Here is a 24,944-nt window from a genome sequence, read left to right on the forward strand (position 1 = left end):
TGGGCCTGGATATATATATATATATATATATACATTTCATAGCACACATGTTTCTTAGTAGCCTGCATTGGAAATATATCTAATGTTGTATTCCTTCCTTTATGAATAAATCTCATCCTGCAATGCTGGAAATATTTAAATAAAGATATGTACATTAAACTTTTGTGAGTTGCTACCCTCCTTCTTGGCTTCCTCTCTGTGATGAATATTCCTGTACAATTTTCAAGTTTTTCTCTCTGCCTCTGTTTATTGAGGATCATATCTCTGGCAAGGAATAAACAAACCATTAAGTCTTTGAGATGTTATGGAGCTTAAGAGAATTTGATACCTTGGACATGTTATTATTTGCTCTTAGTTTCCTGAATGCCTTCAATTTGAGCAACACATTTGTAACATCTCTGAGAATGATGTGTGTGCATCACCAGTGGCACATGCTTTCATACTGATCCGTGTGTCTGTGCCTTCCCAGCAAGGTCGGTGGATGCAGAGTGGGTTTCGGCCCACAATTGGCCACGACTGGTCCGTGGTCCAACAGCTCTGCACTCCGACCAGCCAACCAAGCAGAGGAGAGGTGGCCACGGCTCTACCATAGCTCTACACCTCTGTATTTGGGAGACTGGAGAGGGCTGGACCTCGCGGCTGGTCCCCACTATCGGCTATTCTGAGAATGGATTTCTGTGGTTTTCCATTTTCCTGCACTAAGACAAATGCCGGGACAGTTCCTAGTATAGGCCATGGCCACCAACGATGTTGAGAAGTATGCATCCAGCAGGATGAAATACATGAGAAATTGCATTAAGGGGCTTAGATCGGTGAACAGAGATGGCGTTGTACCAGTTTATGACTATGCATGAACACATATGTTGAGAACAACATCCAAAAACTCCACAACTTACACTACAAGACTCTTCCTCATCCACCATGCTCACCAGGCCTCTTGCCAATCAACTTCCCCTTTTCAAAATATCTGGATCATATTTTTAGTAGGGGGTAACTGTTAAAGAATAAAACCACCATCAAAATGTCTTCTGGGAATTTCTTAAGTCCAAACTATTGGCCTTTTATGAATAAGCCTGAATGTACTTGTATCGTGTTGGAGGAAGTGCATTACATTTAGGCCCAGTTTCATCAACCTTAGCTAGATGTTAAAAGTTATAACTCTGACTTAGACTATAAATGCAGTTTCATGAAGAGGAGTTAGTTTTAACTGTAGGTTAAGCTTGAGATCATGTTGACATCTCCTTTCACCTGGGTTAAATTGTTTAATTCTTTATGAAATAATATAAACTGTTACCAGTCACAAGTTTTATTAAATTACTTATTTCACAACATATTTCAGAGACTTTGGTTCATTGTCAGGTGGTGAAAATGGTGATATATAATTGTTAGCTCTACTTGGTACACAACTGTTTTCAAAGAATATTATTCTATTGCATTTAAGAGTAGGATCTACTTGCATTATTAATTTATAATCTATGGTGAGTCAACTATAGGTGTATATTCTCTGAGAAATATGGCGGCGGCTGATACTCGTATCTGAGATTATGTTTTTCACCTGCAGTTCTATAATTCATTGGTCCACTCAATGGTGATGGTGCCAATGGCTTATCAGACCAATTCTTGTACCAAATATGCACCCACACATGTTGCATCCGATGGAAAGTGGGGGTATGATAGTGTTTCATGTACTTTCTTTCTCTGGCAAGTTTCTTCTTCCTGTTTTTGGTGTTCCTGCTCAAACTGTACAACTGCAGCTGAGATGTAGCATGCCAATGAGTGCGATCCACTGCAAGAGTACACCAAGTATTTGGATTTATATCTACTCTTCTCATGGCCTGTTTAAGTTTATATCGCTTCAGCAGAGCACCACAAGTCCTCTTGCCAGTGCCAAAATCACTGTACAAGATGTACCAAGGGATGATGATACCTTCTATACTGTTTAGCTGTGCTTTCTCGAGAACCACAACATTATATAGTTTGAAATACACAGTTGCTGCAGAAGCTTAATATTGCTTTTAAATATTCATTTTCAATTTTATCCCTTTTGGAAGTGTGTGTAAAATGGTGAGAAAATTTGATACTTCACATCCTATGCCATGTATCAGCAACTACTGATATTTTGTGCTTATGTAGCCGAAATGCCACCAGGTGTTCTTGAAATTTGATGTCAAATCCTTTTCCAGCCTGTCTAACATAAAGACATTCACGATTTTTATGGGTAATTTTATATACCCCAGTCTGTTTGAATCTATCTGGTGTATTGACTAAGTATGTTAAGACCTGACCCAAGTTATTTATGGTTGAGAGTCTGGTGATTATATTATGCTTCTTGAAGGCTGTGGTTATCTGGTATGAAAATCATTAATTCACAGTCATGGTCAAGGCATTCCTTAAAGTCGTGGTTCGTCGCCGTAAGACCTATCTGTGTCGGTACGACGTAAAGCCACTAAAATAGTAGTTATGTTTAACATTAAAATGTTTAATGTTTAACTTGGGGCTAAAAAATTAAAATGGCCAGTGTATAAGTCATGTATTGGATAAAGAGTTGCTTTATTTAGATATGTTAAATGGTGTTCCTAACAGAAATAGGGCTATAAGGAAGAACAATTTTCAAAATCTATCAGAGGACGGTCGAAAACCCTCGTCAGTAGGGTTGATGATGAAATTCGTGAGAGGTTGGTATAGTATACACAACAGACAGAAATAGGTCCCTCTTATTAGGCAGAGAACACTTTCATGAATTTTTGTGTTGGAACAAGAACCCGCACCAGTTTTAAATTTTTCCAGATGCTCCTCATCTTTTGCTTTCCTTGCTGCATTTTTTAAATCATTTTGTTGAACTGTGTAAGTTGCCTGCTAGTTCTCACTGTCAAGGAAGCAATGTTATTAAATTCTCCTGTAATGTTTTCCCAATGTGTCCTCTTTTCCTTTCATTCACACAACATCTGCTTCTATAACACTTCCATACTTAGTGATTAACTCAAAAAGTAAATTTTCTAAAATAGAAAAATTTGTACCTCTGTTTCTCTTCTTAACCTCTTCCATTTTTCCAACCACTGCAATCAGGCCTATCACAGAAGACTAATATGGAATGGCAGTAGTGTGAAATTTTGTGTGTGAGGAAAGGAAGATTAAGGACATCACAAACACCCAGTCCCTAGGCCAGGGATATTAATCATTACAATTAAGAAACCCTGACCCAGCTGGGAATCGAACCCGGGGCCGTCGCGTGACAGGCGGATGCGTTGCCCCCTACACCGCGGTACCGGACCAATGGTTTGTTACAATACACCTATTCAATACATGTATGTGTTGTGTATTGAATAGGTCGATTATAATAAACCATTGTATTTTTACATCATAATTGATCTTCAATACGGGTTCTAAGATGAGAAGAGTTACTTGTAACTGTGGCTGTTTCCGATGAGTATTAATATGGTGTTAGTAAATACTCTGCCGAAATAGCTTGGTGAAACATATGGCTTGCTAGAATGAGTTAAAAATTAACCTGAAATTAACAAATGCAGGATTAGAGTATATTTAATCCTCCTTGATGAAACTGGGGCTTAATGATGCATACTTGATTAATAAAAGTTTGTTGTCTTAGAGTTCCTTTGTTTGAAGAATTACAGAATCATGCTTCATCTATAAAAACTAGTTGTTTGTTCCATCATGTTGGTTCTGGTGCTTCCATGGCTCTGTAAGTACCACTCCTTGTAAACAGCATTGATGATACATGTACAAAGTCTTAGTATGTACATATGTTGTTCTCTGTGCTGTAATCATACTTAAATGTAATTTCTTCTGTTTGACAACAGTAACCAGTTAATTGGCAGAAGCACATAGACAAAATGTACAGTGTTACACAAAGATGGTTATAACTCTGCCTCTGGTAAGTGAAATTTGTAGGTTCTTCTCTTTGGCCTATTATGGATTGCAAGGTTGCTGTTGGTAGCGTAGACACATCCCAAGATTATCCTCAGGTGATTCTTCTCTCAGCCCTGGTCCAAATTGAACCTGAATGGTGAAAGGCGTAGTACTGCCTGCATAAACAACAATAGTCTATATCAGGAAAGGTAATTGCTGCAGAGTTGAGAATATTTTAACAAAAATATTGAGATAGGAACATATAAGAGGATAAACAAAATTACAGATCAGCATTAGAAGAGAAGACAAGAACAATCATGAAAACACAAATGGGCAAGGAAAATCTCTACATCTTCATACATTGCCATCCTCAAATAGTTTGTCACTGTTTGTTCCTTTCCTTTACTAATACATATATATATATATATATATGGTCCAGGTCTTTCGAGTTGACACCTGTAGGCAGGGTTGTCAGATACCTGAAATCAAAACACGGGTCAGATGTGCAATCGAGGAAATCAACGGGTTTGTATTCTACCAGTTATAAACTTTGTTTCAAAATGATACGCTTATTATCATGTTGACAGCATCGTGCAGTTTATTAATGCATGCCTTAACATTCATACGCAGACTGAAACTTACAGTACGGAGCACGTGGTTGCATGGTTTGGGTCATGTAGCTATGAGCTTGTATGAGATGACGGGTTCGAACCCCACTGTCGGCAGCCCTAAAGATGGTTTTCCGTGATTTCTCATTTTACACCAGGCAAATGCTGGGGCTGTAGCCTGTTTTATGGCCATGGTCGATTCCAATCCTAGCCTTTTTCTATCCCATCGTCACCGTAAGACCTGCATCTGTTGTGCGACGTAAAACAAATAGGGAAAACTTAGTTTATTTAATTATTCATACCATTTCTTTCAATTTCTCTATATTCTTTTTATTTCTCTGAAGTGCTAATAACAGTTTTTTTTCATTCTTAGCAATTTCATAAAAATCTCTGCATGACATTGAAGAAAAATTTACATAAATGAACAATTCAGACCTGATCAAGTCAACAGAACATAATATTTCTCACAGCTGACAATTTCACATGAACATGTGGTGGACCCAGACTACCTCAGGTAACTGTCCGCTATTATGCATCTTATTTGCTAGGATGGACAACCCGTGAACTGCAAACAATAAAATAAAAAACAATTTTTAAAATCTATGTACTCACACCAGATAAAGAAACCAAGGAGTGAAGAAATCTATCCTCTTTGAAAGAAAGAAGAAAAGAGCTCTTGGTACTTATCAGAGGTGGAAACACTGGTGTTTTTCTCTCGAGGTTCAAATTACAGGACAATTGCTGTCCTGGATAGTAGCTGCCCAGAACATGGGACATTTAACATGAATACTGTACTGTCCCGTAAAGTCCAGGATGTATGGCAACCCTGCCTGTAAGTGACTTACGTGTCTGTGAGGATGGCACTCTAAGATGAATTCTAATGTTGAAGACTGCTCCAACACCCAGTCCCCGTGTCAGAAGAATTAACTACTGAAGGTTAAAATCCCCAATCCAGCCAGGAATCGAACCCAAGACTCTTTGCACGAAAGGTCAATATGCTAAACATTTAGACATGGAGCAGGACAAGTAAACAACTGATAGGGAATCTGTCACCAGGGTGACAGCCCTAAATGCAGACCAGTGCTGACTGATTTGGAATGTTTAGTGATAGTTATCAACAACAATATATGGCCTGCATGATCTCCCAATTTACACTCCTAGGATTATTCTTAGAAACCTTCTGTTGAACTGAAGGATAGCATCAGTCAATAAATCAGTTTAATTTCTCAAAGAGAATTAAGACAGATAATGGATAATTTCATAAGCAGACGTCAGAAATTTGTCGAAAGCAACTTTCAACGTATTAGGTCGTGTTACGTACATTTAGTATGTGTTGAAGAGATGTTAAGTTCAGAACAAAAATGGCCAACCGATGAGAAATCGGGAGGTTGTGGGTTTGGATCCCACTGGTGTCTGGCTGGCCATTTTTGTTCTGTACTTATCATCTCTTCAACATGTACTAAAGGTACGTAACACGACCTAATAGGTTGAAAGTCAGTTTCAATTACAACATGAAAATTCAATATTCATTGACTTGGCCCTCAACGGGCAGCTTAAACGCACTCTACAGTGTGATGGCAGTTGTGCCAGACCAGTAGCTTAGATCCTTTCCAACAGAACAAAGATGGCCTAGGCCACCATAGCTCAATTGGTAGAGCAACCGACGCGAAATCGGGAGGTTGTGGGTAAAAATATATTTTTACCTAATGCATGGACTTTCACGAAACTTTGTGGGAATGTCACCTTAAATAAAAGTAGAGATATCACAAACATTTCTTTCATATACAATTAATAGTTTTCTAAAATAAATTTTTTCTTTTGAAATTTTTAATTCTATTTTTTTCATGAAATTTAATTAACATATTACTGTAAATTTGTAATTAGGTAGATAATACTTCTTTTAAAAGCACTATGTAGGTATTGATTTTTCTGTACGTCATTCATATAAGGAGATATATTGTACTATAGTTTGTGTAATTTTTACGTTCTAAAATTTTGAACTTAAAAATCCCTACTACTTGATAACATTCTGCAATCAAAAATTCCATAGACAGTTTCTTAATATAGCTGTGATACATATAGCATACAAATTTTGTTAACCATCTACTGCATGAATTATTTTTCATTTCCATTTGGTGAAAAAAATTTCAAGCTTTAATGTTCAACATACGCTCAGTGGTTTAGATATACCAGCAATTCTTAACTGGGCCTAATAGCTTAACACTCGTATGTGATGTGGATTGCCATATTGGAATATATATATATATATTTTTTCATGATTTTACGCTAAGCTTTTAATATTCAAAGACCGAACATTACTGCCTACTGGCCATGGGTATGTACTGCAAGGCGCAAGTATACTTGCACGACTGTAGGTACTCCTGAAGCCTGTGGTAATATGATGGGGAGGGCCCACGTAAAATAAATGGTGGTTGGTTCATAGATGGCAGAGTCATAGATGACTGTACAGTTGAAGGTGTGCCGTAAAACTACCTCTGTCTATAATATTACACAGGTGAAAAGTTATTTGTTGCCTAATGGCAACAGTATGCAATAGAGGGTTGAAATTTGGCAGAATATTATGGGAGAAAAATGGGATTTAAATGTAAAATTACAACAGGCAAACAAAGCATTATTACAGTGATAAATTGTTTGAATTCAGTGGAATAACTTCGTGGCAAGAAAAAAGGTAATTCAATCCTTTCAATTTCAATCATAAAAAGTTCACCAAAATGACCAAAATATTTATTTTTATCTCGGGAATGTCGCCTTAATTTTGCAAGTCCTCAGGTTTCTCAGTTTACTTTATCTCCTGACTCATTCTTTTCTTTCCACAGTATTGTCACAATGGTGTAGAGTAGTTCTGGCAAAAACGTTATTGTGCGCTAAGTCACATATAATTCAATCTGGATAACAGCTACTTTGGGAGTGGGGTGAAAGAAACCTGAAGGGAAAGTGAAGCAACAATCTGACTCAGTGATAGATGTTCATTATACTTATGACAAGCAGAGTATATACAAATTTTTACAGTTTAATACAACAAAGAACATATGCTTCATCCAAGAAAGAAACAAAACAAAGCAAAGGACACATAAGCCTAAATTTGTCTTCAGACTTCCTTTGCAACAGTGTTTCAACATCAGTAATTATATAATTTACAGTACTGTCCGACTCCTACGCTGAATGTTAAGCATTGAGGCCTTCGGCTCAGAAAGTTCTGGGTTTGATTCCTGGCCAGGTTGAGGATTTTAATCACGCCTGATTAATTCTTCTGGCTCGGGGACTGGGTGTTTGTGTGTTGTCCATTTCTCTCCTCTTCATATCCAGACAATACACCACACTATCAACCACCACAGAAACACACAATAGTGATTACATCCCTCCACATAGGGTTGGTGTCAGGAAGGGCATCCAATTGGAAAATAGGGCCAGGTCCACAGGTGCAACACAGTTCACACCCACGACTCTACAGGTGTGGGAAAAGTGGTAGTAGAAGAAGACGTCATTCACAGTACTGCCAGTCATAACTTATCAGAAATGTGTTGTCATTTCTATCGTTTGTGATAGAAACGACTAATTTCATTGTTGAAAATAGCTGTTAACAAACATAAGTTGGGGGTGAACAGGTAGGAGTAGGAGGGGTTAGGAAGCAAGAGGAATGCATAGTGATTCAAAATTAAATCACAAGTCACATTTTTGCCATAGCTGATTTAGAAGCTAGTTCAATTTTTGTATATTTCACACTTATTTTGACCTTAATCATCCTACTTTAACCAACCTACTACTTCTTCTTGCAGCACTTCTCGTATAATAAGAGTCACACCATATCTTCTTCCCTCTTTATTCCCCAGCCAATGCAAACTAAATTCCTCTCTCAGATCTGTTTTTTCCTTCTTTCTACCTAATTTCTGCCAGTCCAGTACATCTAATCTCATCTTTCAATGAGATCTATAGTATTCTCTGCATTACTATTGAGCGTTTTTGTGCTTAAAAGTTCTCTCCTGTAATCCTTTCCCTTTGACAGGTTTTGTATTTTCCATCTTTAATGTGAGACTTGTTATTTATTTGAAAGCATATGTTTACCCACTACAGATTTGCTTGCCTAATTGTAGCCTCACCAGAGCCCCATTAGCTGTTGTTTCTTAGAACACAAATAAAAAGATGGCGGGATCATCTAATGATCTAACATGATGCATTATTGAAGAAAATAATACAGGGTTCCATAGAGGGGAAAAAATTATACAGGACGACCAAGATTAGACTTCATGACGCAAATATTAGACGGCATGAGATGTGATTCCTACTCCGAACTGAAACGGATAGCAGAGAAACGTGAAGAATGGAGAGCTGCTGCTAATCAGCCTTATGGCTGATGACTAGAGAGAGAGAGAGAGAGAGAGAGAGAGAGAGAGAGAGAGAGCGCTACCACAATGATCCAGAGCCACACCAAGTTCCCACTTACTTCACCTCTATAGGCATTTCCTTACGTATATCACAACTTATCACCCCCAAAACGGACCATTTGTATTAGGAAAAGAAAGTTATATTTTCTGATATTATACCACCAAACTTACTGAAAGATTATAATATTCTTAGCAGTTTTATCAATTAACCTTAGTGAACCTGGGTTTGTATATATATATTTTTTTCACATGTTACATCTCACATTGAAAATAAGCTCACCGGACAAAAATTAGTCACCCCAGTATGCACACAAACAGATGGATCGTTAAGCCTGTACAGATGGTGCTGTGGATGAATCCTGTGCTCAACTACACGTGCACTGCCTCTATGTGAGCGTAAGTCAGTAGTGATCAGTGAGACACTGATGTTTCAAGTGGACAGCGTATGTCAACGTGCGTAGATGTAAAGATGTGACAGAGTGGCAAAATGGGGCAATTGTGTTTGGCCGTGCCCATGGCCATATGGTGCGTGAAGTTGCTGGATTTCTTAGTGTTTTGTGGTGGACTGTTCAACGTGTCTACAAGCAGCGGTATACTACGCGTGGCCACGAAACACAACGACAGAATTGTGGTCGGAAAAGATCCTGACTGAGAGGGACTGAAGACGTGTTTCACGGCTTGTGAATCAAAATCACTTCCAAACCCAACAGGAATAGCTGCAGTGAGTGAATAAAGGCCAATCCCAACCTGTTAGCAAGAGAACATTGCGACGGGAACTGCATGCAATTAACATTTGAAGTCGGTCACCTTGCAAGAGGCCATTGCTCATACAGGTACATAAAGCTGCGCGTCTTCAATGGGCTAAAAATCGAAAGTGGACAGTAGCTGACTGGCAGAACGTAATGTGTTCTGACGAATCACATTTTTGCCTGTATTCCAATGATGCACATTGTCAAGTACACTGAAGACCAAATCAAGCATTTCATCCTTCATGTGTGCAAGGTCAGGTTCATGCTGGAGGTGGGTCTGTGTGTTGCCTACGAGATACACAAGGCCAGGACATAGCTACTAATTTGATGCTGAAAAGACGGGACTGTGTTCACGGTTTGGCCACTAGATGTCAGGTTTCTGTTCTGCTCTTGACGGACTTTAACATTGTGATGTACGGAGTAATTGTGATGTGTTGATTTTATGCAATTTATTGTACATATTGTTTCTGTCGGTGAGTGCCTGTGAGGTTGAAAAGCATGGTACAAGAAGATGTGACGTTCTTTATTTTTCCTTCAGAGTGAGGTTTAAGAGAGAAATGCAGGCAAGCTATTTCGAGGCACAAGTATGTAGCTTGCATTTTAATACATCAGATTTCAGTGTAAGCACATCAATCAAGCAATTTCTCCCCAGCGAAGTTCCTTCTGTTTTTAGTGTACCATATATCCTGTTCACAACAGAAAAGTGTCAAACGCAGGAAGGTTCCAGCTCCAAGAAAAGACGTATTGCCATCAAAATTTAGTAAAATTTCTGATTCAGATTGTACCGGGAGGTACACCCCTATGCCGCACTTTTAAATCTTGTGCCAATAAAACCTCCTCTATAGGAGAAACACTGAACTTAAAACTAGACCTCCTTTAACTTTTGCTCAGAAGATGTCACTACCTTAATTTTGTGATTATGAAGTTGCCAGTACTGTGTGAATTTCAACTTGTTTTGTTTTCCATTCTTCAAGAAGTGTAGACATTCTCTCATAGATGTATCTACTAAAAAAACTATGATCATGCACCCTGGTGCAAAGTGAAGGAACTTTAGTGAAGAAATTTGGTACTCATCAGTTTTTTTCTTTACTAAATTTCATTCATTCTTTTGTGGTTTGGCAATAGCTTTTCCTTCCACTAGTTTTGAATTTAGCCAATCCAGAATTTCTGTAATTAATTTCCTACCAATCACAGGCTTCTTCTTCGATTTGGTGTGTAACTTTAAGCTAGCCAATTAAATTGAGAGGGTGTGGCTGTTTTATTCATAAAAGGTCTCGAACTTTCCCGGAGGGTTTATAAACTGCTGATTTTCACGTCTCTTGGCCACTTGATCACCATCTAACTAAGTGTGTGTACGGGAAGCAGGAGGCGGGAGGCGCCTCTTTCATCAGGCAGCAGGTCTTCAGCAAGGTAAAGGCCGTTTAACATCTTTATTTCTTGCTAGCTCAGCAGTTTAACCCGCGGGAAAGGTCTGAAACCTTTACAATGTAACCTACTTTTCTAAACATGTAATTCTCTGCTGGTTTATGTAAAAACTTCATAAAATCTGTGACTGTAATTCAGGGATAGAGAGTGATTTACCCTCTCAAGCTCCCCTTCATTTTGGTTTGAGGTGACTACGTTTTGGTAACTGATTTTCTTCTCTTCCTTAATGTTTTAAAATTTCTTTCTTATACGGGTCACCTCCATAGTTTGGGAATAGTCCCTGTTTCATCGGCCTTGTGCCCGTTAGGTTTTAGGAAGCTACATAGAGGAGTGCAAGTATCTGCCTCCTTCCTTTTGTTCGGGCCATTTATTTAACGGTTATTTCTTTTACTCAAAGGCCTTGTAGGTTGGGTACGAGATACCCCTGTTTCATTTTGTAAGCTGGGCCATGGAAGGCCAGAAAGTGTAAGACATTTTTGGTGTTGCCTTGACTAGGCTTGAAAAGCTGAGAGCGTGTCTGCTCTTTTCTAGTATTGTAAAAGTGCCTCTAGGAGGCTTGACATTGTAAATTACGGAGCTAGTGCTCCATGTATTGAGGGGTGTTCTGCCCTTGCATAATATGGTGATCTTTGTAGAAATAAGGTCGAAGCTCAGGAAGTGTTAACTGAGGACTTAAAGCACAAGTTCCGTTTATACCAACAATCTTGTCTTAACTAGACTTGTCTTTTGCTACTAGTACCTGTGATTTTGTTACTTGTAATTTTTACGAAAGAAAAAAAATTAAGTTTGTTAAAATTTTAAATTAACTTTGTCTCTGTAGTTAGACCCATTCATCCCGGCACCTTCTTTCACCTCTGCTGATCCACCAACCACAGTAACACAGATAACGATGAAATACCATATATTCAGCATATAACTGTACTACGTCATTAAAAAAAAAAAATTAAAAAAATAAAAATAAAATAAAATAAGTACCTAGAAGTCTTGTTTCCATGTCAAGGAAAGGCTATGAGTATCTATGTTAAATCTAAATATATATTGATGAGATTTCAAATGCCAGATTACAGAAAAACCATCTTTATATTGAGAAGTAGGATACGGTAATGAAATCAGAAAAATGATTTAAGGTATCTAAACTTCACCAAAATGTAAACCAAATTGAAAATGAATATTGAATTTTCATGACCACATTGTAATCGAAAGCGACTTTCAACCTATTAGGTCGTGTTACGTACATTTAGTACGTGTTGAAGAGATGTTAAGTACAGAACAAAAATGCCCAACCAGACACCAGTGGAATCCGAACCCACAACCTCCCGATTTTGCGTCGGTTGCTCTACCAATTGAGCTATGGTGGCCTAGGCCATCTTTGTTCTGTTGGAAAGGATCTAAGCTACAGGTATGGTACTACTACCATCACAAGTTGCCCGTTGAGGGCCAAGTCAATGAATATTGAATTTTCGTGACCACATTGTAATCGAAAGCGACTTTCAACCTATTAGGTCGTGTTAAGTACATTTAGTATGTGTTGAAGAGATGTTAACAAAGATGATGTTAACAAAGATGGTGTCTGGTTGGCCATTTTTGTTCTGTACTTAACATCTCTTCAACACGTACTAAATGGACGTAACACGACCTAATAGGTTGAAAGTCGCTTTCAAATTGAAAATAATGGTACAAATGATCGTTTAGGAGCTTTATTCCTGTTAGAACAAACTGAATCTAACAGGAAGAAAGAGTGAAATACGAAAAAACGACGCTAAAAATTTGCGTCCTCTGGCATAGGAAAGCACCCACCGACTACAGATTTGAGATCCTTGCAGTACCTAACTGTACCACATCAAAAGATGCTGAAGAATTATATAGGATTTTCTGCCTCAGTGTATCCAATAAACTGATTGAAATTGCGGTCATAAATAACTTGGGGATTAATCATCATCTTATAAATTATCAGCTATCCTACTTTTTTCCTCCACACATCTGATGTTGCGACATTAGTATTGAAGCCGCTGGTTTTTTTCCATATCTCTCCAAACAGCGGCTTACCGGTCAAGTTAGCTGTGCGGTTAGAGGCGCATGGCTGTGAGCTTGCATCCGGGAGATAGTGGGTTCAAATCCTACTGTCGGCAGCCCTGAAGATGGTTTTCAGTGGTTTCCCATTTTCACACCAGGCAAATGCTGGAGCTGTACCTTAATTAACGCCATGGCCACTTCCTTCCAACTCCTAGGCCTTTCCTATCACATCATCGCCATAAGACCTACAGTATCTGTCAAAAAAAAAAAAAAAAAAAAAAAAAAAAAAAGCGGCTTCAACACGAATGTCACATTAGATGTGTGGAGGAAAAGGTAGGAGAGCTGATAACTTATAAGATGTTGATTAAACCCAAAGTTATTTATGACCGCAATTTTGATCAGTTTATCGGATACACTGAGGCAGAATTAGAGAAAACGGGAAGAAGTGACAAACTCGCTGATAGACTTCTCTGCTTATTTGGTGAATTACTTATTTCATTTAAGCAAAGTGTAAGAAATACGTTGTAGAAAGTAAGTCATACAACTGCTCTTGGTCAATTTTTTTTCATCTCACATCTGTTTGGTGTCTTGTGAAATTACTAGTTTTGATGAAATTTTATAGGTTTTCATACTGAAATGTGTTGCAGTGAGCAGGCAAGACAGCTCAGTAAAGAGAACTCTAGTGGCGCTTGTCGGACGTAGCTCGAAGCCGAGTCTAGTGTGCTGTTTTTCCTAGCCTTATGTATCTCGTAGGCAACAGTCTGTGATGTTTTGGGGGTGTTTTACGTATCATGGATTAGATACGCTCACTGAGACGACCAACATGAATGTCACATCAGATGTGTGGAGGAAAAGGTAGGATGATCAGGTGTTGCCTTTCAGTCAACATCTGCATGATGAATATGCTATTGATACCCCGATTTTTCAAGATAACAACAGGGAAGTTCATTGGGCTGGACACATATGTGACTGGTTTTATGAAGACTCCCCCACCCTATTACATCTCGATTGGGGTGCAAAATCACCTGACTTGAACTCCATTAAAAATCTGTGGGACATGTTGGAACAGCAGATAAAACGCCGACATCAGCATTTTGGTGAAATTGCGTGATCAAATCCTCAGTGAGTGGCTTAACCTGGATGTGACGTACCTGCACAACCTTGTAGATGCACTTCCTAACCAAATACAGGTGGTTATCAAGTCCAGAAGCGGAGTCACACGGTATTAAATGATGCTTGTAATGATTTCTCCAGAGGTGACTAATTTTTCATCCAGTGAGCTTATGTTTAATTTCAATCTGTGTTACATCATTTTTGACTTTTTGTTCATACCATTTTTAACGTAAAATATTCTATACTAGATATATTGAAAGTAATTTGTACTGTTGATTGTAACTGAGGTGATATAATACCCTGTAAAGGAAATAACAATAAATAATATAATCTACTTACTTTCAATTCGACATGGCATCTCATTCTCTTTACAGAAGGAGTTTCCACAGTGCAGCAAGTCACACACACCTGGACTACCCTTTGGCTGTAAAATAAATTACCGCATTACAGTATTTATTTAAATGCAGTAAGGTTTAGAGCACTAATGTGCACATTACCAGCAATTACCAAACATTTAAAAAAAGTATTTCTATATTATCAAGTCACATAATGACATGAGGCCAAAATTCTTCGAAGTAAGGCCCCATTCACACGATCCACTGCTTTCCATACCACTCCACTCCACTTCTCACTCTGTTTTTCCTTGCTGTCCACTTCTGGCAATTTCTAGTAACTTCTAGTCCCCACCACATCTTTTGTGTCTCAGTTTGACTTTGGACCATGGACGTGAACTTTATCCTTGGGATTTATATTGTTACAAAAATAATATTGAGGAGGAAGAAGAGTACCAGGGTTCATTGGGTCCATTTCAGCAAAACTGGGAATCACTTCTAGGGAAACTTCAGTCCACATTTGAAATCTTTTATTTTATATTATTTTATTTGAATAGTCTGTTGTTCGTAAATCTTATAGACAAGGACGATTTTGTATTTCAATTATTAATTTTTCAGCATGGAACTGACATTTTGATACAAAAACTTTGATCTTGTGTGGAGCACACAATGTTGACCATCTGAACGAACTAATCTGATTTACGAGTAGTGAGCTACCATTCATCAAGAGTGGAAGAGACATCAGGCCGGTTGAGAGTGGCCTGCTGTTGACGAGAGTGGAGGGAGGTGCCGCCACCCGAAGTGTCTCGTGTGAATGCTCCAGGCCCCTTTCTACACCTTTGGTGGAGTGGAGTGGAATGGAGTGGTGTGGCATGGAAAGCAGTGGATCGTCTGAAGGGGGTCTAAGTGACACATTTGGAGGGTCTTTGCCAAATAAGTTTTGAGATTTTTTGTTGTGATTTATCAACTATTATTCATTTATTGTCACTGAGAGTCAGTTATAAAAGTATACTGTAAGTCAAGTTTAACATTTCTATAGTGGCACTATACCTTTATAGTAGAAAGAGCTCAGTTACAAATGTTATAAACATACCATATTCCAATGCACAGAGGGTTATCAAGATGTTCACAGACACATAATGTGTGTAAATTCTGCCAGGAGATAGATTCTCTATCAGTTGTAGTTGTTTACCTAGTCTATTTATCGAAATCTCCAGTGGCCAGTTATTCTCACCCCTAATTCCTCTTTCTATAAACTAATATTTGCCATAATTTGTCCTCCGGAATTCTGACATTATCTTCATATTATGATCTTTCCAACTTTTAAAAACTCCACTCAAGTTTATTCGTCTACTAATTTCATTCCATGCCATCTCTTCACTGACAGCTCAGAATATACCACTTAGTTGAGCAGCTTGTCTCCTTTCTCCTAACTCCTCCCAACCCAAACTTTGCAACATTTTTGTAACGCTACTCTTTTGTCAGAAATCACCCAGAATAAATCGAGCTGCTTTTCTTCGGATTTTTTCCAGTTCTTGAATCAAGTAATCCTGGTGATGGTCCCATACACTGGAACCATACTCTAATTGTAGTCTTACCCCTCTCCTTTACGTCCTTATTACAACCCCTAAATACAGTATAATCAGGTGAAGAGATCTGTAACCTTTATTTGCAAACCTTTTTGTGTGAGTACCCCAATAAAGATTTCTCCTCATATTAACATCCTTACTTCAGTCTTCCCCATGAGGAACTTTCACCCCATCAACACAGTTGTGTTAAGTGCAAGCAGTGGTTAAGTCAGAAATGATGACACTAGCTGTAGACCTTATTAGCATGTTGTCATCCAACTTGAGTAAAATATTTAAGTGTGAAAATAAGATTCAGTGAATAGTGAATGAAAACTGAGGTGGTTTAGTATGAGCAGTGATCACAGCATGATATGAAGTGATGACAATAGTTCTAGACCTAATTATTACATGTCATCATCTAACATGTGTGAAAATGTTTTTTATGATAATAATATTGAGCGAACTGTGAATGAAAGTTGAGGTTGTGCAGTTAAACCCCTAACCCGCGAGTGTAGTAAATGTCAGTTTTGCTGTGATTGTTGACTGTGCAATATAAACTTGAAATTTAAAGTTTTTAATAGCCTATAAAGCATTGAACTTACAGCAGTTAATGAAATCCTGAACAAAAAGAAACTTGCAGTAATAAGCAACTTCACCAGTACGGCAAAAACACAATCACACAGCAATACATTGCAAGCTCTTCTCTGCGTGGGTTGCATGTTATCCAAGTGAATATATACTGCAAGTCAAACTGGCTGTTCCACAGTTGGCACCCCCCCCCAGCCCTCCTTCAAAAGTTACTGTAATGCACAAATGAGGTTTAACCTGTAACACGTACATACATGATGAACATGAATTGAAGATTTCACCCAGTTAGGTGACAGCTATTCTCACTTACCATAATGAACTCCTCAAAATCACAAGGAAGTGTTATTCGATCATCACATTCGCTCAAGCTTGCTCTGCCACCATCGCCAGATCCCTCATCTACATTAGGATAGAAGAATAATCAGTTGATAAATATCTATAAAAATAATACTGTAATGCATCACTACTTATTGTATGAACATTTGTAATTCAAATGATTGGTTTAAGTCAAGATTTCCCTTTTTGTGTTTGAATTTATTAAAAACTTCATAAAAGCCCAAGATTTTAAACATCTATAATTCTGGTTTTTTTAGTACCTTGTTGCGTTTTCAAAATTGGCACTACCATCCAGTCTATCTAGGGCTATCACTTTTCAAGAATCCCACAGCTGGACAACACCTCCCACCCACAAGCACTCAGGAGCAGAAGACAATAAAATTAACCTGAGACTTTTAAAAATGATTCACTGTTATTAGCAAGTGCAATAAGATCATTATAAATCATCATCCAGTTTAGACATGAAAACATTTAAAAAGGGAACAGGAAGGATTGCAACAACTATCGAGGTATCTCGCTGATCATTGTACCAGAGAAGATGTTCACTGGTATCTTGGAAGGGAGGGTGCAATCAGTAAGAGCAATTGAGAATTAGAAGTGGGGGAGACAAAAAATAAAGTAGCCAGGTCCAAGGGATGGCGGGGGGATAGACATCAAAATTGAAAAAAATCACTATAAAATTATTTTTTGAGGTTCTCTGAATAATTTAGATAGAGATGTAAAGGTCGACAGTCTACCAAATTAAGTGCAGTAATAATCATACTATACAATTAAACTTTCACCATAGGAACAATAATTAATGCATGTATTTCAATTATATAGAAGTATGGCATGATTATACAATAGAACCCCACTTAACCAAACTTCGCTTAACTGGAACCCGACTTAACAGAAATGCTCTGGCAAAATTGTATTTTAATATTTTTGTTTTTACCCTCTTGTTCTTAAACGTCGATATTAATCATTCTCTTGCTATATGTGCTGAGAGCTACTAGGCAAACCCTATTTTTATATTATGAATTATGACAGAATGCACGTGTAGCATAAAACAAAACCGTTTCTTACTCTTTAGTTCATTCCATGATAAATTTTTGCTGGACAAGCAGGAATTATTATTATTGTATTATTATTGTTATCATTATCATTATTACTGTATTATTCGTCATGAAGATTATGCAAATGACTCCAACCTTGACAATCGCAGTTCTGAGAATCAACTTACATTAGATGATGGATTTAATGCATTTTAGGTAAGATTGATTTTGAATGTTTATTAAAATACATTACCACACGCTGTAATTACAGTATGTATGTATGTTTAGTCCTCAGCCCGAAGGCTGGTTGGATCCTCAACAGCTCCGCCATCAGTACTGTAATAAAATTACTGTATACAGTATTCAGTTCAGTAGTAACAAAAACTGTTTCATTATTTCAGATTGCTTTGCGCTTTGTTGAACAAAGCAATGAATCTACACCAGCTGATGTATTGTTGATCAGACGGTGACGCGACATAGCTGCACGACAAGGCTGCACCAAGAAAATTCAAAATAAAATCAGTGATTTTATACAATCAGTGACATTATGTAAACATTGTAATGTTAATATACAGTATGCACCTTTGCTTAACAGAGTTTATGCATTTTTATTGCGACATTTAACTTCCGAAAATATTTACCATGAGTCATCCAAAAAAACGTGTCAGCCGAAGTGGCTCTGCCCCCTTTGTTTCGGATAAACGGGGTTCTACTGTTCAATTAAAAAGTTGTTTAGTATTTGACTATACAGTAACAAAGTAACAGACACTAGATAGAACTAGACAGACATACTGACTGAGCGAGACTGTCAGACTGATGAATGTTCGCGGTAAGTGGGTGACCTTGGCAATATACCCCTGCTACCGTTTGTCGCAAAACAACATTGTTCGCCAAGTCTCCACCACTTGCTATGATGCTGTACAATTCAGTTAGCCACGACGAACGACATTTTGTGCTTGCTTCCACTAAGTATTTTTTTAAATAATTAAATAAATTAAAGGAAAAAATTAGCTGGAAAGACAACAGGGTTTATAAAAATTGTTTTATTAATTCCCAGTTTAGGCAGCTAAAATGGAATAAAAATTTATTTTTTCTCCACAAAGTGGGGTGCAACTGACTTCCCTCACCCGCCCCCTGATCGCCGCTACTGGGTGCAATCACTGGTTGAGAGGAAGTTGGATGAAAACCAGTGTGGCTTCAGACCACAGTGGGGTTGTCAAGATCAGATTTGCAGTATGCACCAGGTAATTGAAAACAGCTACGAGAGGAATAGACAGTTATGTTTATGTTTTGTAGATCTAGAAAAGGCATATAACAAAGTAGCAAGGGGAAAGATGCTTCCTATACTGGGGGCTGTGGGATTAAGGGTAGATTACAAAAATAAATCAAAAGCATTTATATTCACATTTGGGCTGCAGTGAGAATTGATGGTAGAATGAGTTCTTGGTTCAAGGTACTTACAGAGGTTAGACAAGGCTGTCATCCTTCACTGTTTTTTGTTCATAATTTACATGGATCATCTGGTGAAAGATATTAAGTAGCAGGGAGGGATTCAGTTAGGTGAAAATTTAATAAGCAGTCTGGCCTATGCTGATGACTTGGTGTTAATGGCAAATTGTGCCGAAAGCCTGCAGTATGATATCTTAGAACTTGAATATATGTGCAGTGAGTCATCATCATCATCATCAGTTTTCCACTCCAGTTGCCCGGGTGTGGTTTACGAGCACTCTCCACTTCTGTCTGTCCATGTACCACTCTTCTATCAAGATGACATCCCAGCTGATTCCTCTTGTTCCTATGTCCTCTTTCACTTGGTCCAGCCACCTCTTCCTAGGTCTTCCTACCGGTCGTTTTCCGGCCACGACTGTGTGTAGCCATTGTTTTGCTGTCCTTCCATCGTCCATTCATTTGACATGGCCAAACCATTTCAAACGGGCCCTTGTCACTTTTTCATTCAGGGATGGGTACACACCAGCTTGCTCCCTTATTCTTTCATTCCTTACCCTGTCCCTTTTTGTCTTCTGTACCATAGTTCGTAGGAACTTCATTTCTGCAGCTTGTAGTTTGCTGTCCACTTGTTGGGTTGTTGTGCAGGTTTCTAGGCCATATGTTATTATGGGGGTGAAGTATGATTGGAATAGAATCTGCTTTGATCTTAAGGGAACTTGTTCGTTCCAGAGGAGGTTCCGAACTTGATGGTAAAACTGAGCTGATTTTTGAATGCGGTTGTTAATCTCATGCTGTATTCTGTTATCACTTGAAATGATGCACCCAAGATATTTATATTGGTCTATTGTTTCCAGTTGTGTACCTTCCAGCATTATTTTTCCTTTCTTCTTCTGCCTGTTGACAGACATAGTAACAGTTTTCGATTTATTTATTGTTAATCCGTGTGCTTTCAAATGTTCATTCCAGGTGTTCAGCCTCTCTTGGACTTCCTTCTCTGTATTTCCCCAAATTACTACATCATCTGCAAATGCAAATGCATTGATGTCCATATTGTTCTTCTGCTTAATTTCTTTCATGACTTCATCCATGACAGTGATAAAAAGTAATGGTGAAAGGGTACTGCCTTGTTGCACTCCTTTAGTGGTTTGGAACCAATCAGAATTACCGTTTCCTATCTGTACACAACTGCAGCAGTCTTCGTAAAGCATTTTAACTTTCTGGATAAGCCCTTTGGGTACATTCTTCTTTCTTAAACATTCCCATATAGTCTTCCTTGGAACACTATCAAATGCTTTTTCGAGATCCAAAAACACTAGTGTTAAGTCTTTGCCCTTCTCCCAATGCTTTTCTAACAGTATTCTAAGTGCAAATATGAGATCGGTAGTTGATCGGTGTTCTCTGAATCCATATTGTTCTTCCTGTAGTTGTGGTTCTATTATCTTCCTTCGCCTTTTTTCAAGTATTTTCTCAAATATTTTCAAACCATGAGACAATAAAGTGATCCCTCTATAATTGCTACATTTCTTCCGGCTTCCTTTTTTGAAGAGAGGTATTATTATTCCCCTTTTTCCAATCATCTGGGACTTTCCTATCCTTCCATATTGCATTAATTACTCTATGAAGCCACTGTATTCCTATTGCACCAGTTGCTTTGATCATATCTGCACTGACTTCATCAAATCCTGTAGATCTTTCTTTGGGCATACTATTAAGGGCCGTCTCTACTTCCTTCCATGTTGGCGGACTCTCTTGGTCAGGCTCATCATTGCAGCTTAAACTGACCTGCGTGGTTACATCATTGGAGTCTTTCCCAGTACTGTTGTATAAATTATCAAAATAGGATTTCATGATCTTCCTTACTTCTGTCTCCTCCCTAACTGTTACCATCTGGTTCCTCTATTGCTGTTATGTATTCATTGTCTCTTCTTATATTTCGTATTGTTCGGTAAAGTAGTTTAGAATTAGCTTTGCTGTCTTGCTCTAGTTTATCTGTGAAATCAGTCCAAGCTTTCTGTTTTTCTTCGGCCACAATTTTCTTTACTTGTAACTTCTGATCTCTGTATTTCTGCTGCAGTTCGTTTACTCTAGATGTGCAGTGAGTATGGTATGAAAATTAGCCTTTCTAAGATGCAAGAAATCAAAGAGAACTGAATGTCAGATTGGGGATACAAAGCTGGAACAGGTAGACAATTTCAGGTATTTAGTATGTGTGTTCTTCCAGGATGGTAGTACAGTAAATGAGATTGAATCAAGGTGCAGTAAAGCTAATGCAGTGAGCTCTCAGTTGCAATCAACAATATTCTGTGAGAAGGAAGTCAGCTTCTGGACAAAACTATCCTTACATCAGTCTGTTTTCAGACCAACTTTGCTTTACAGGAGTAAAAGCTGGATGGACAATGATGGAGAATGATTGCTGGTACAAATAGGTGGGAACAGTGGCAGGAGGGTATTCAGATTGAGAAGATAATGGATAAGTTAAGAATGAACTGGATGGATGAAGCTGTACGAAAAAACTGGCTGTGGTGGTGGAATCATTTGAAACGAATGGAGGAGAATAGGTTACCTAGGTGAATAATGGACTCTGTTATGAAGGGTGAGAGGAGTAGAGGGATACCAAGATGACGATGGTTAGACTCAGTTTCTAATGATTTAAAGATAATAGATATAGAACTGAACAACCTCACTATGGTTTGAAACCACACTGGTTTTCATCCAACTTCCTCTCCAACCACTGACTGCACCCAGTAGCGGTGATTAGGGGGGTTCTTAACTTGGGAGCATGAGTTGGCGACCACGGAGCCCTCAGCTGAGTCCTGATATTGCTTAAATTTACTTATGCCAGGCTTCTCACTTTCGTCTATCCTGTCCAATTTCCCTTGGTCAACTCTTGTTCTTTTCTAACCTCGATGGTATTAGGTGTTGAGGTCTATGGAGTCTTTAATTTTCACGCCCTTCTTGGCCCTTGTCTTTCTTTGGCTGATATCTTCATTTTTTGAAGTGTTGGATCCCTTCCATCTTTTCTTTTTGATTAGTGTTATATAGAGGATGGTTGCCCAGTTGTACTTTCTCTTAAAACAGTAACCACCACCACCAGCAGGCTAGACAGTTGGTGAAGCAATGGGAATTGGAGTAGAGTCTACGCACAATATTCTTTCGTCTTGCTCGCAGCCAGCTATGATTGTCAGTGGGAGCTATGTATTATCTGCGCACTTTTTAGCGATAGATTTACGCCCTATTGCTGAATCAGTCGACTTTGGTTATCTTCAAGATTGGTATTGGCAACCTTTGAAACACAAACTAAGAATCGCTTATCATCGCTGTGCGACATCTGGCGTACACTTTAAGTACTCATACTGTTGTTGTTTACACAGCAAAGCCAATTCATGCTAGGAACACGTTTCGCATCGGGAAATGTTATATAGTATTATATATTGTATGTGTGACACAGTAGTTGGCGTAAGATAATAAAGGTTTAGAAAATTCATATTGATCGATCATATTATCGATTTAATTCAGATTTCATTTTCATTCAGTTGGCAGTACTACCGGAACTGGCAGGGCTCCCTTCTTACTCCTCAACCGAGTACAAAAATCTATCACTAAAAAGTGCGCGTACTATATGTTGTCTATGGCTGCAGTGCATTTGAAGTTCAAAGTCATTGTAAGATGGGACAAAAGCGTGTCCTGCTGTCCTGTGTCCTGGGCCAGGGACAAAATGTAGAAGCAGACAGAGAGCAGAAAGATTACAGATAAAAGAAATACATGGGTATATAATTTTTGTCTGCAGCTTTCATCGGTGGAAGATATAATATGAATGGTGGTTGTCATTATTAACATGCTGTTGTGAGGTAGAGGCAAAGGAGATAGGCAAGAAAAAAGAATGGAAAACAAAGGAGCAGTTATCTAATGTTGATGCCAGGTGCTTCTCCAGATCTGAGCACCAGTTGATGTCCAACTTAAAAATCTCTATTGATGGGAAGAAAGATGGGGTTCAAATGTTTCAGGACTTTAACTGTGAAATAGTCAATTGTGATTTGATGGAGTTGGGTGTAAATGGGGACAGGAAGATCCATGTTATGGATTTTTCAGGTACTGCTTGGCATGTATTTTGGCTAGTGTTGATAGTTAAGCCAATGTAGAAAATACTAGGCAGAGTTTATAATGAAGCTGGTAGATGATGATGTATGAAGTGCAGTCATAACAATTTTGTAGGAGGTGGTTGTGACTTGTTGGTTATACTACAGGTAAAAGTGGTGCTGGGTATATGTAGAAGGCAGGTTTACAGTGGTTGTGTTCATAGAGGAAAGAGTGGGGGTTCATGTGGTTCATAGCAAGTAAGAATGTTCTTTTTTTGCAAGCTGCTTTACGTCACGACGACACAGATAGGTCTTATGGCGATGATAGGATAGGAAAGGGTTAGAAGTGGGAAGGAAGCGTCCATTGCCTTAATTAAGGTACAGCCCCAGCATTTGACTGGTGTGAAAATGGGAAACCACGGAAAACCATCTTCAGGGTTGCCGACAGTGGGGTTCGAACCCACTATCTCCCGAGTACTGGATACTGGCCGCACTTAAGCGGCTACAGCTATCGAGCTTGGTAAGAATGTTTTTGAGGTTTTGTGGGCAGCTGAATGATTATTTATTTAAAGTATGATGCTTACAAGACAATAAGAATTGCATTAAATTATATTGTTACCTATATACAGTTCACAGCATTAGGATCACTTTTCAAATATGGATAGAAAGGTCTGCAATCCATCTGATTCCTTCTGGAGATGCTGAGTGGAGTTCATCCAAGGAGCCAGGATATGCACGTAGAGGGCACTCCTGCACACTATGCTTGATGGTTTGCAATTCAAAACCGCAATCACATTGGGGAGAATTTATCCAACCCCATTGATATAGGGCTGCACCAGTTCGACCAGTGAAATGTGACTGCAGGGCTTTTTGGAAGCTGTTCATGTGTGTCGAGTGAAGATGAGAGAAGATTGAATGCTTGTATTAAAATGAGACTGATTTTTGTAGAGACCAGGATGATAAAATACTATGAAAGGTATTTGGGTTTGGTTGCCTGGGGAGTGTGAGGACAGAGTTCACGTAGATCATTTTCAGTAAACTTTAATAACAGACAGTTAAATTGGCAGTATATACTGTCAGTGAGCCTTCTTGAATTTCATTGTCACTCATTAATAAATTTCAGTCTTGTGGTATAATGTATTGTGTTTATTAGCAATGTAATAAATTGGCTGTTGCTTGATATTTTCAACATGACTTTGCGACAACTAATCTGAAAATGCAAAACATCAACCTGGGCTGAAACACTTTATCTGGTATGGAGGTCTATTGAGGGATGGTAGGTAACAAAGAATGTGGCCAAGGCTGTCTGCTATGGAATGGAGTATACTGGACAGTCAATACCAAGTGTTGGATGGTGGTAAAAACCTGACTCTCTAAAGGAAC

At 38.5% G+C, this 24,944-nt stretch overlaps 1 protein-coding gene across 1 annotated transcript in view; it reads right to left on the bottom strand.

Annotated features, from left to right (window-relative positions):
* Positions 1-3,927: 3,927 nt before the first annotated feature.
* LOC136857327 (uncharacterized) overlaps positions 3,928-24,944 on the bottom strand; it is a 109,865-nt gene continuing 88,848 nt past the window's right edge. The window contains exons 10-12 of the mRNA XM_068225033.1: positions 16,977-17,065; positions 14,518-14,602; positions 3,928-4,043 (exon numbers count right to left, since the gene is read on the bottom strand). Of these exons, the coding sequence (XP_068081134.1) occupies positions 3,928-4,043; positions 14,518-14,602; positions 16,977-17,065 (290 nt within the window). The remainder of the gene's footprint in view (positions 4,044-14,517; positions 14,603-16,976; positions 17,066-24,944) is intronic.

The sequence above is a fragment of the Anabrus simplex genome, chromosome 1, assembly GCF_040414725.1.
Source record: "Anabrus simplex isolate iqAnaSimp1 chromosome 1, ASM4041472v1, whole genome shotgun sequence".
NCBI classification, from domain to species: domain Eukaryota; kingdom Metazoa; phylum Arthropoda; class Insecta; order Orthoptera; family Tettigoniidae; genus Anabrus; species Anabrus simplex.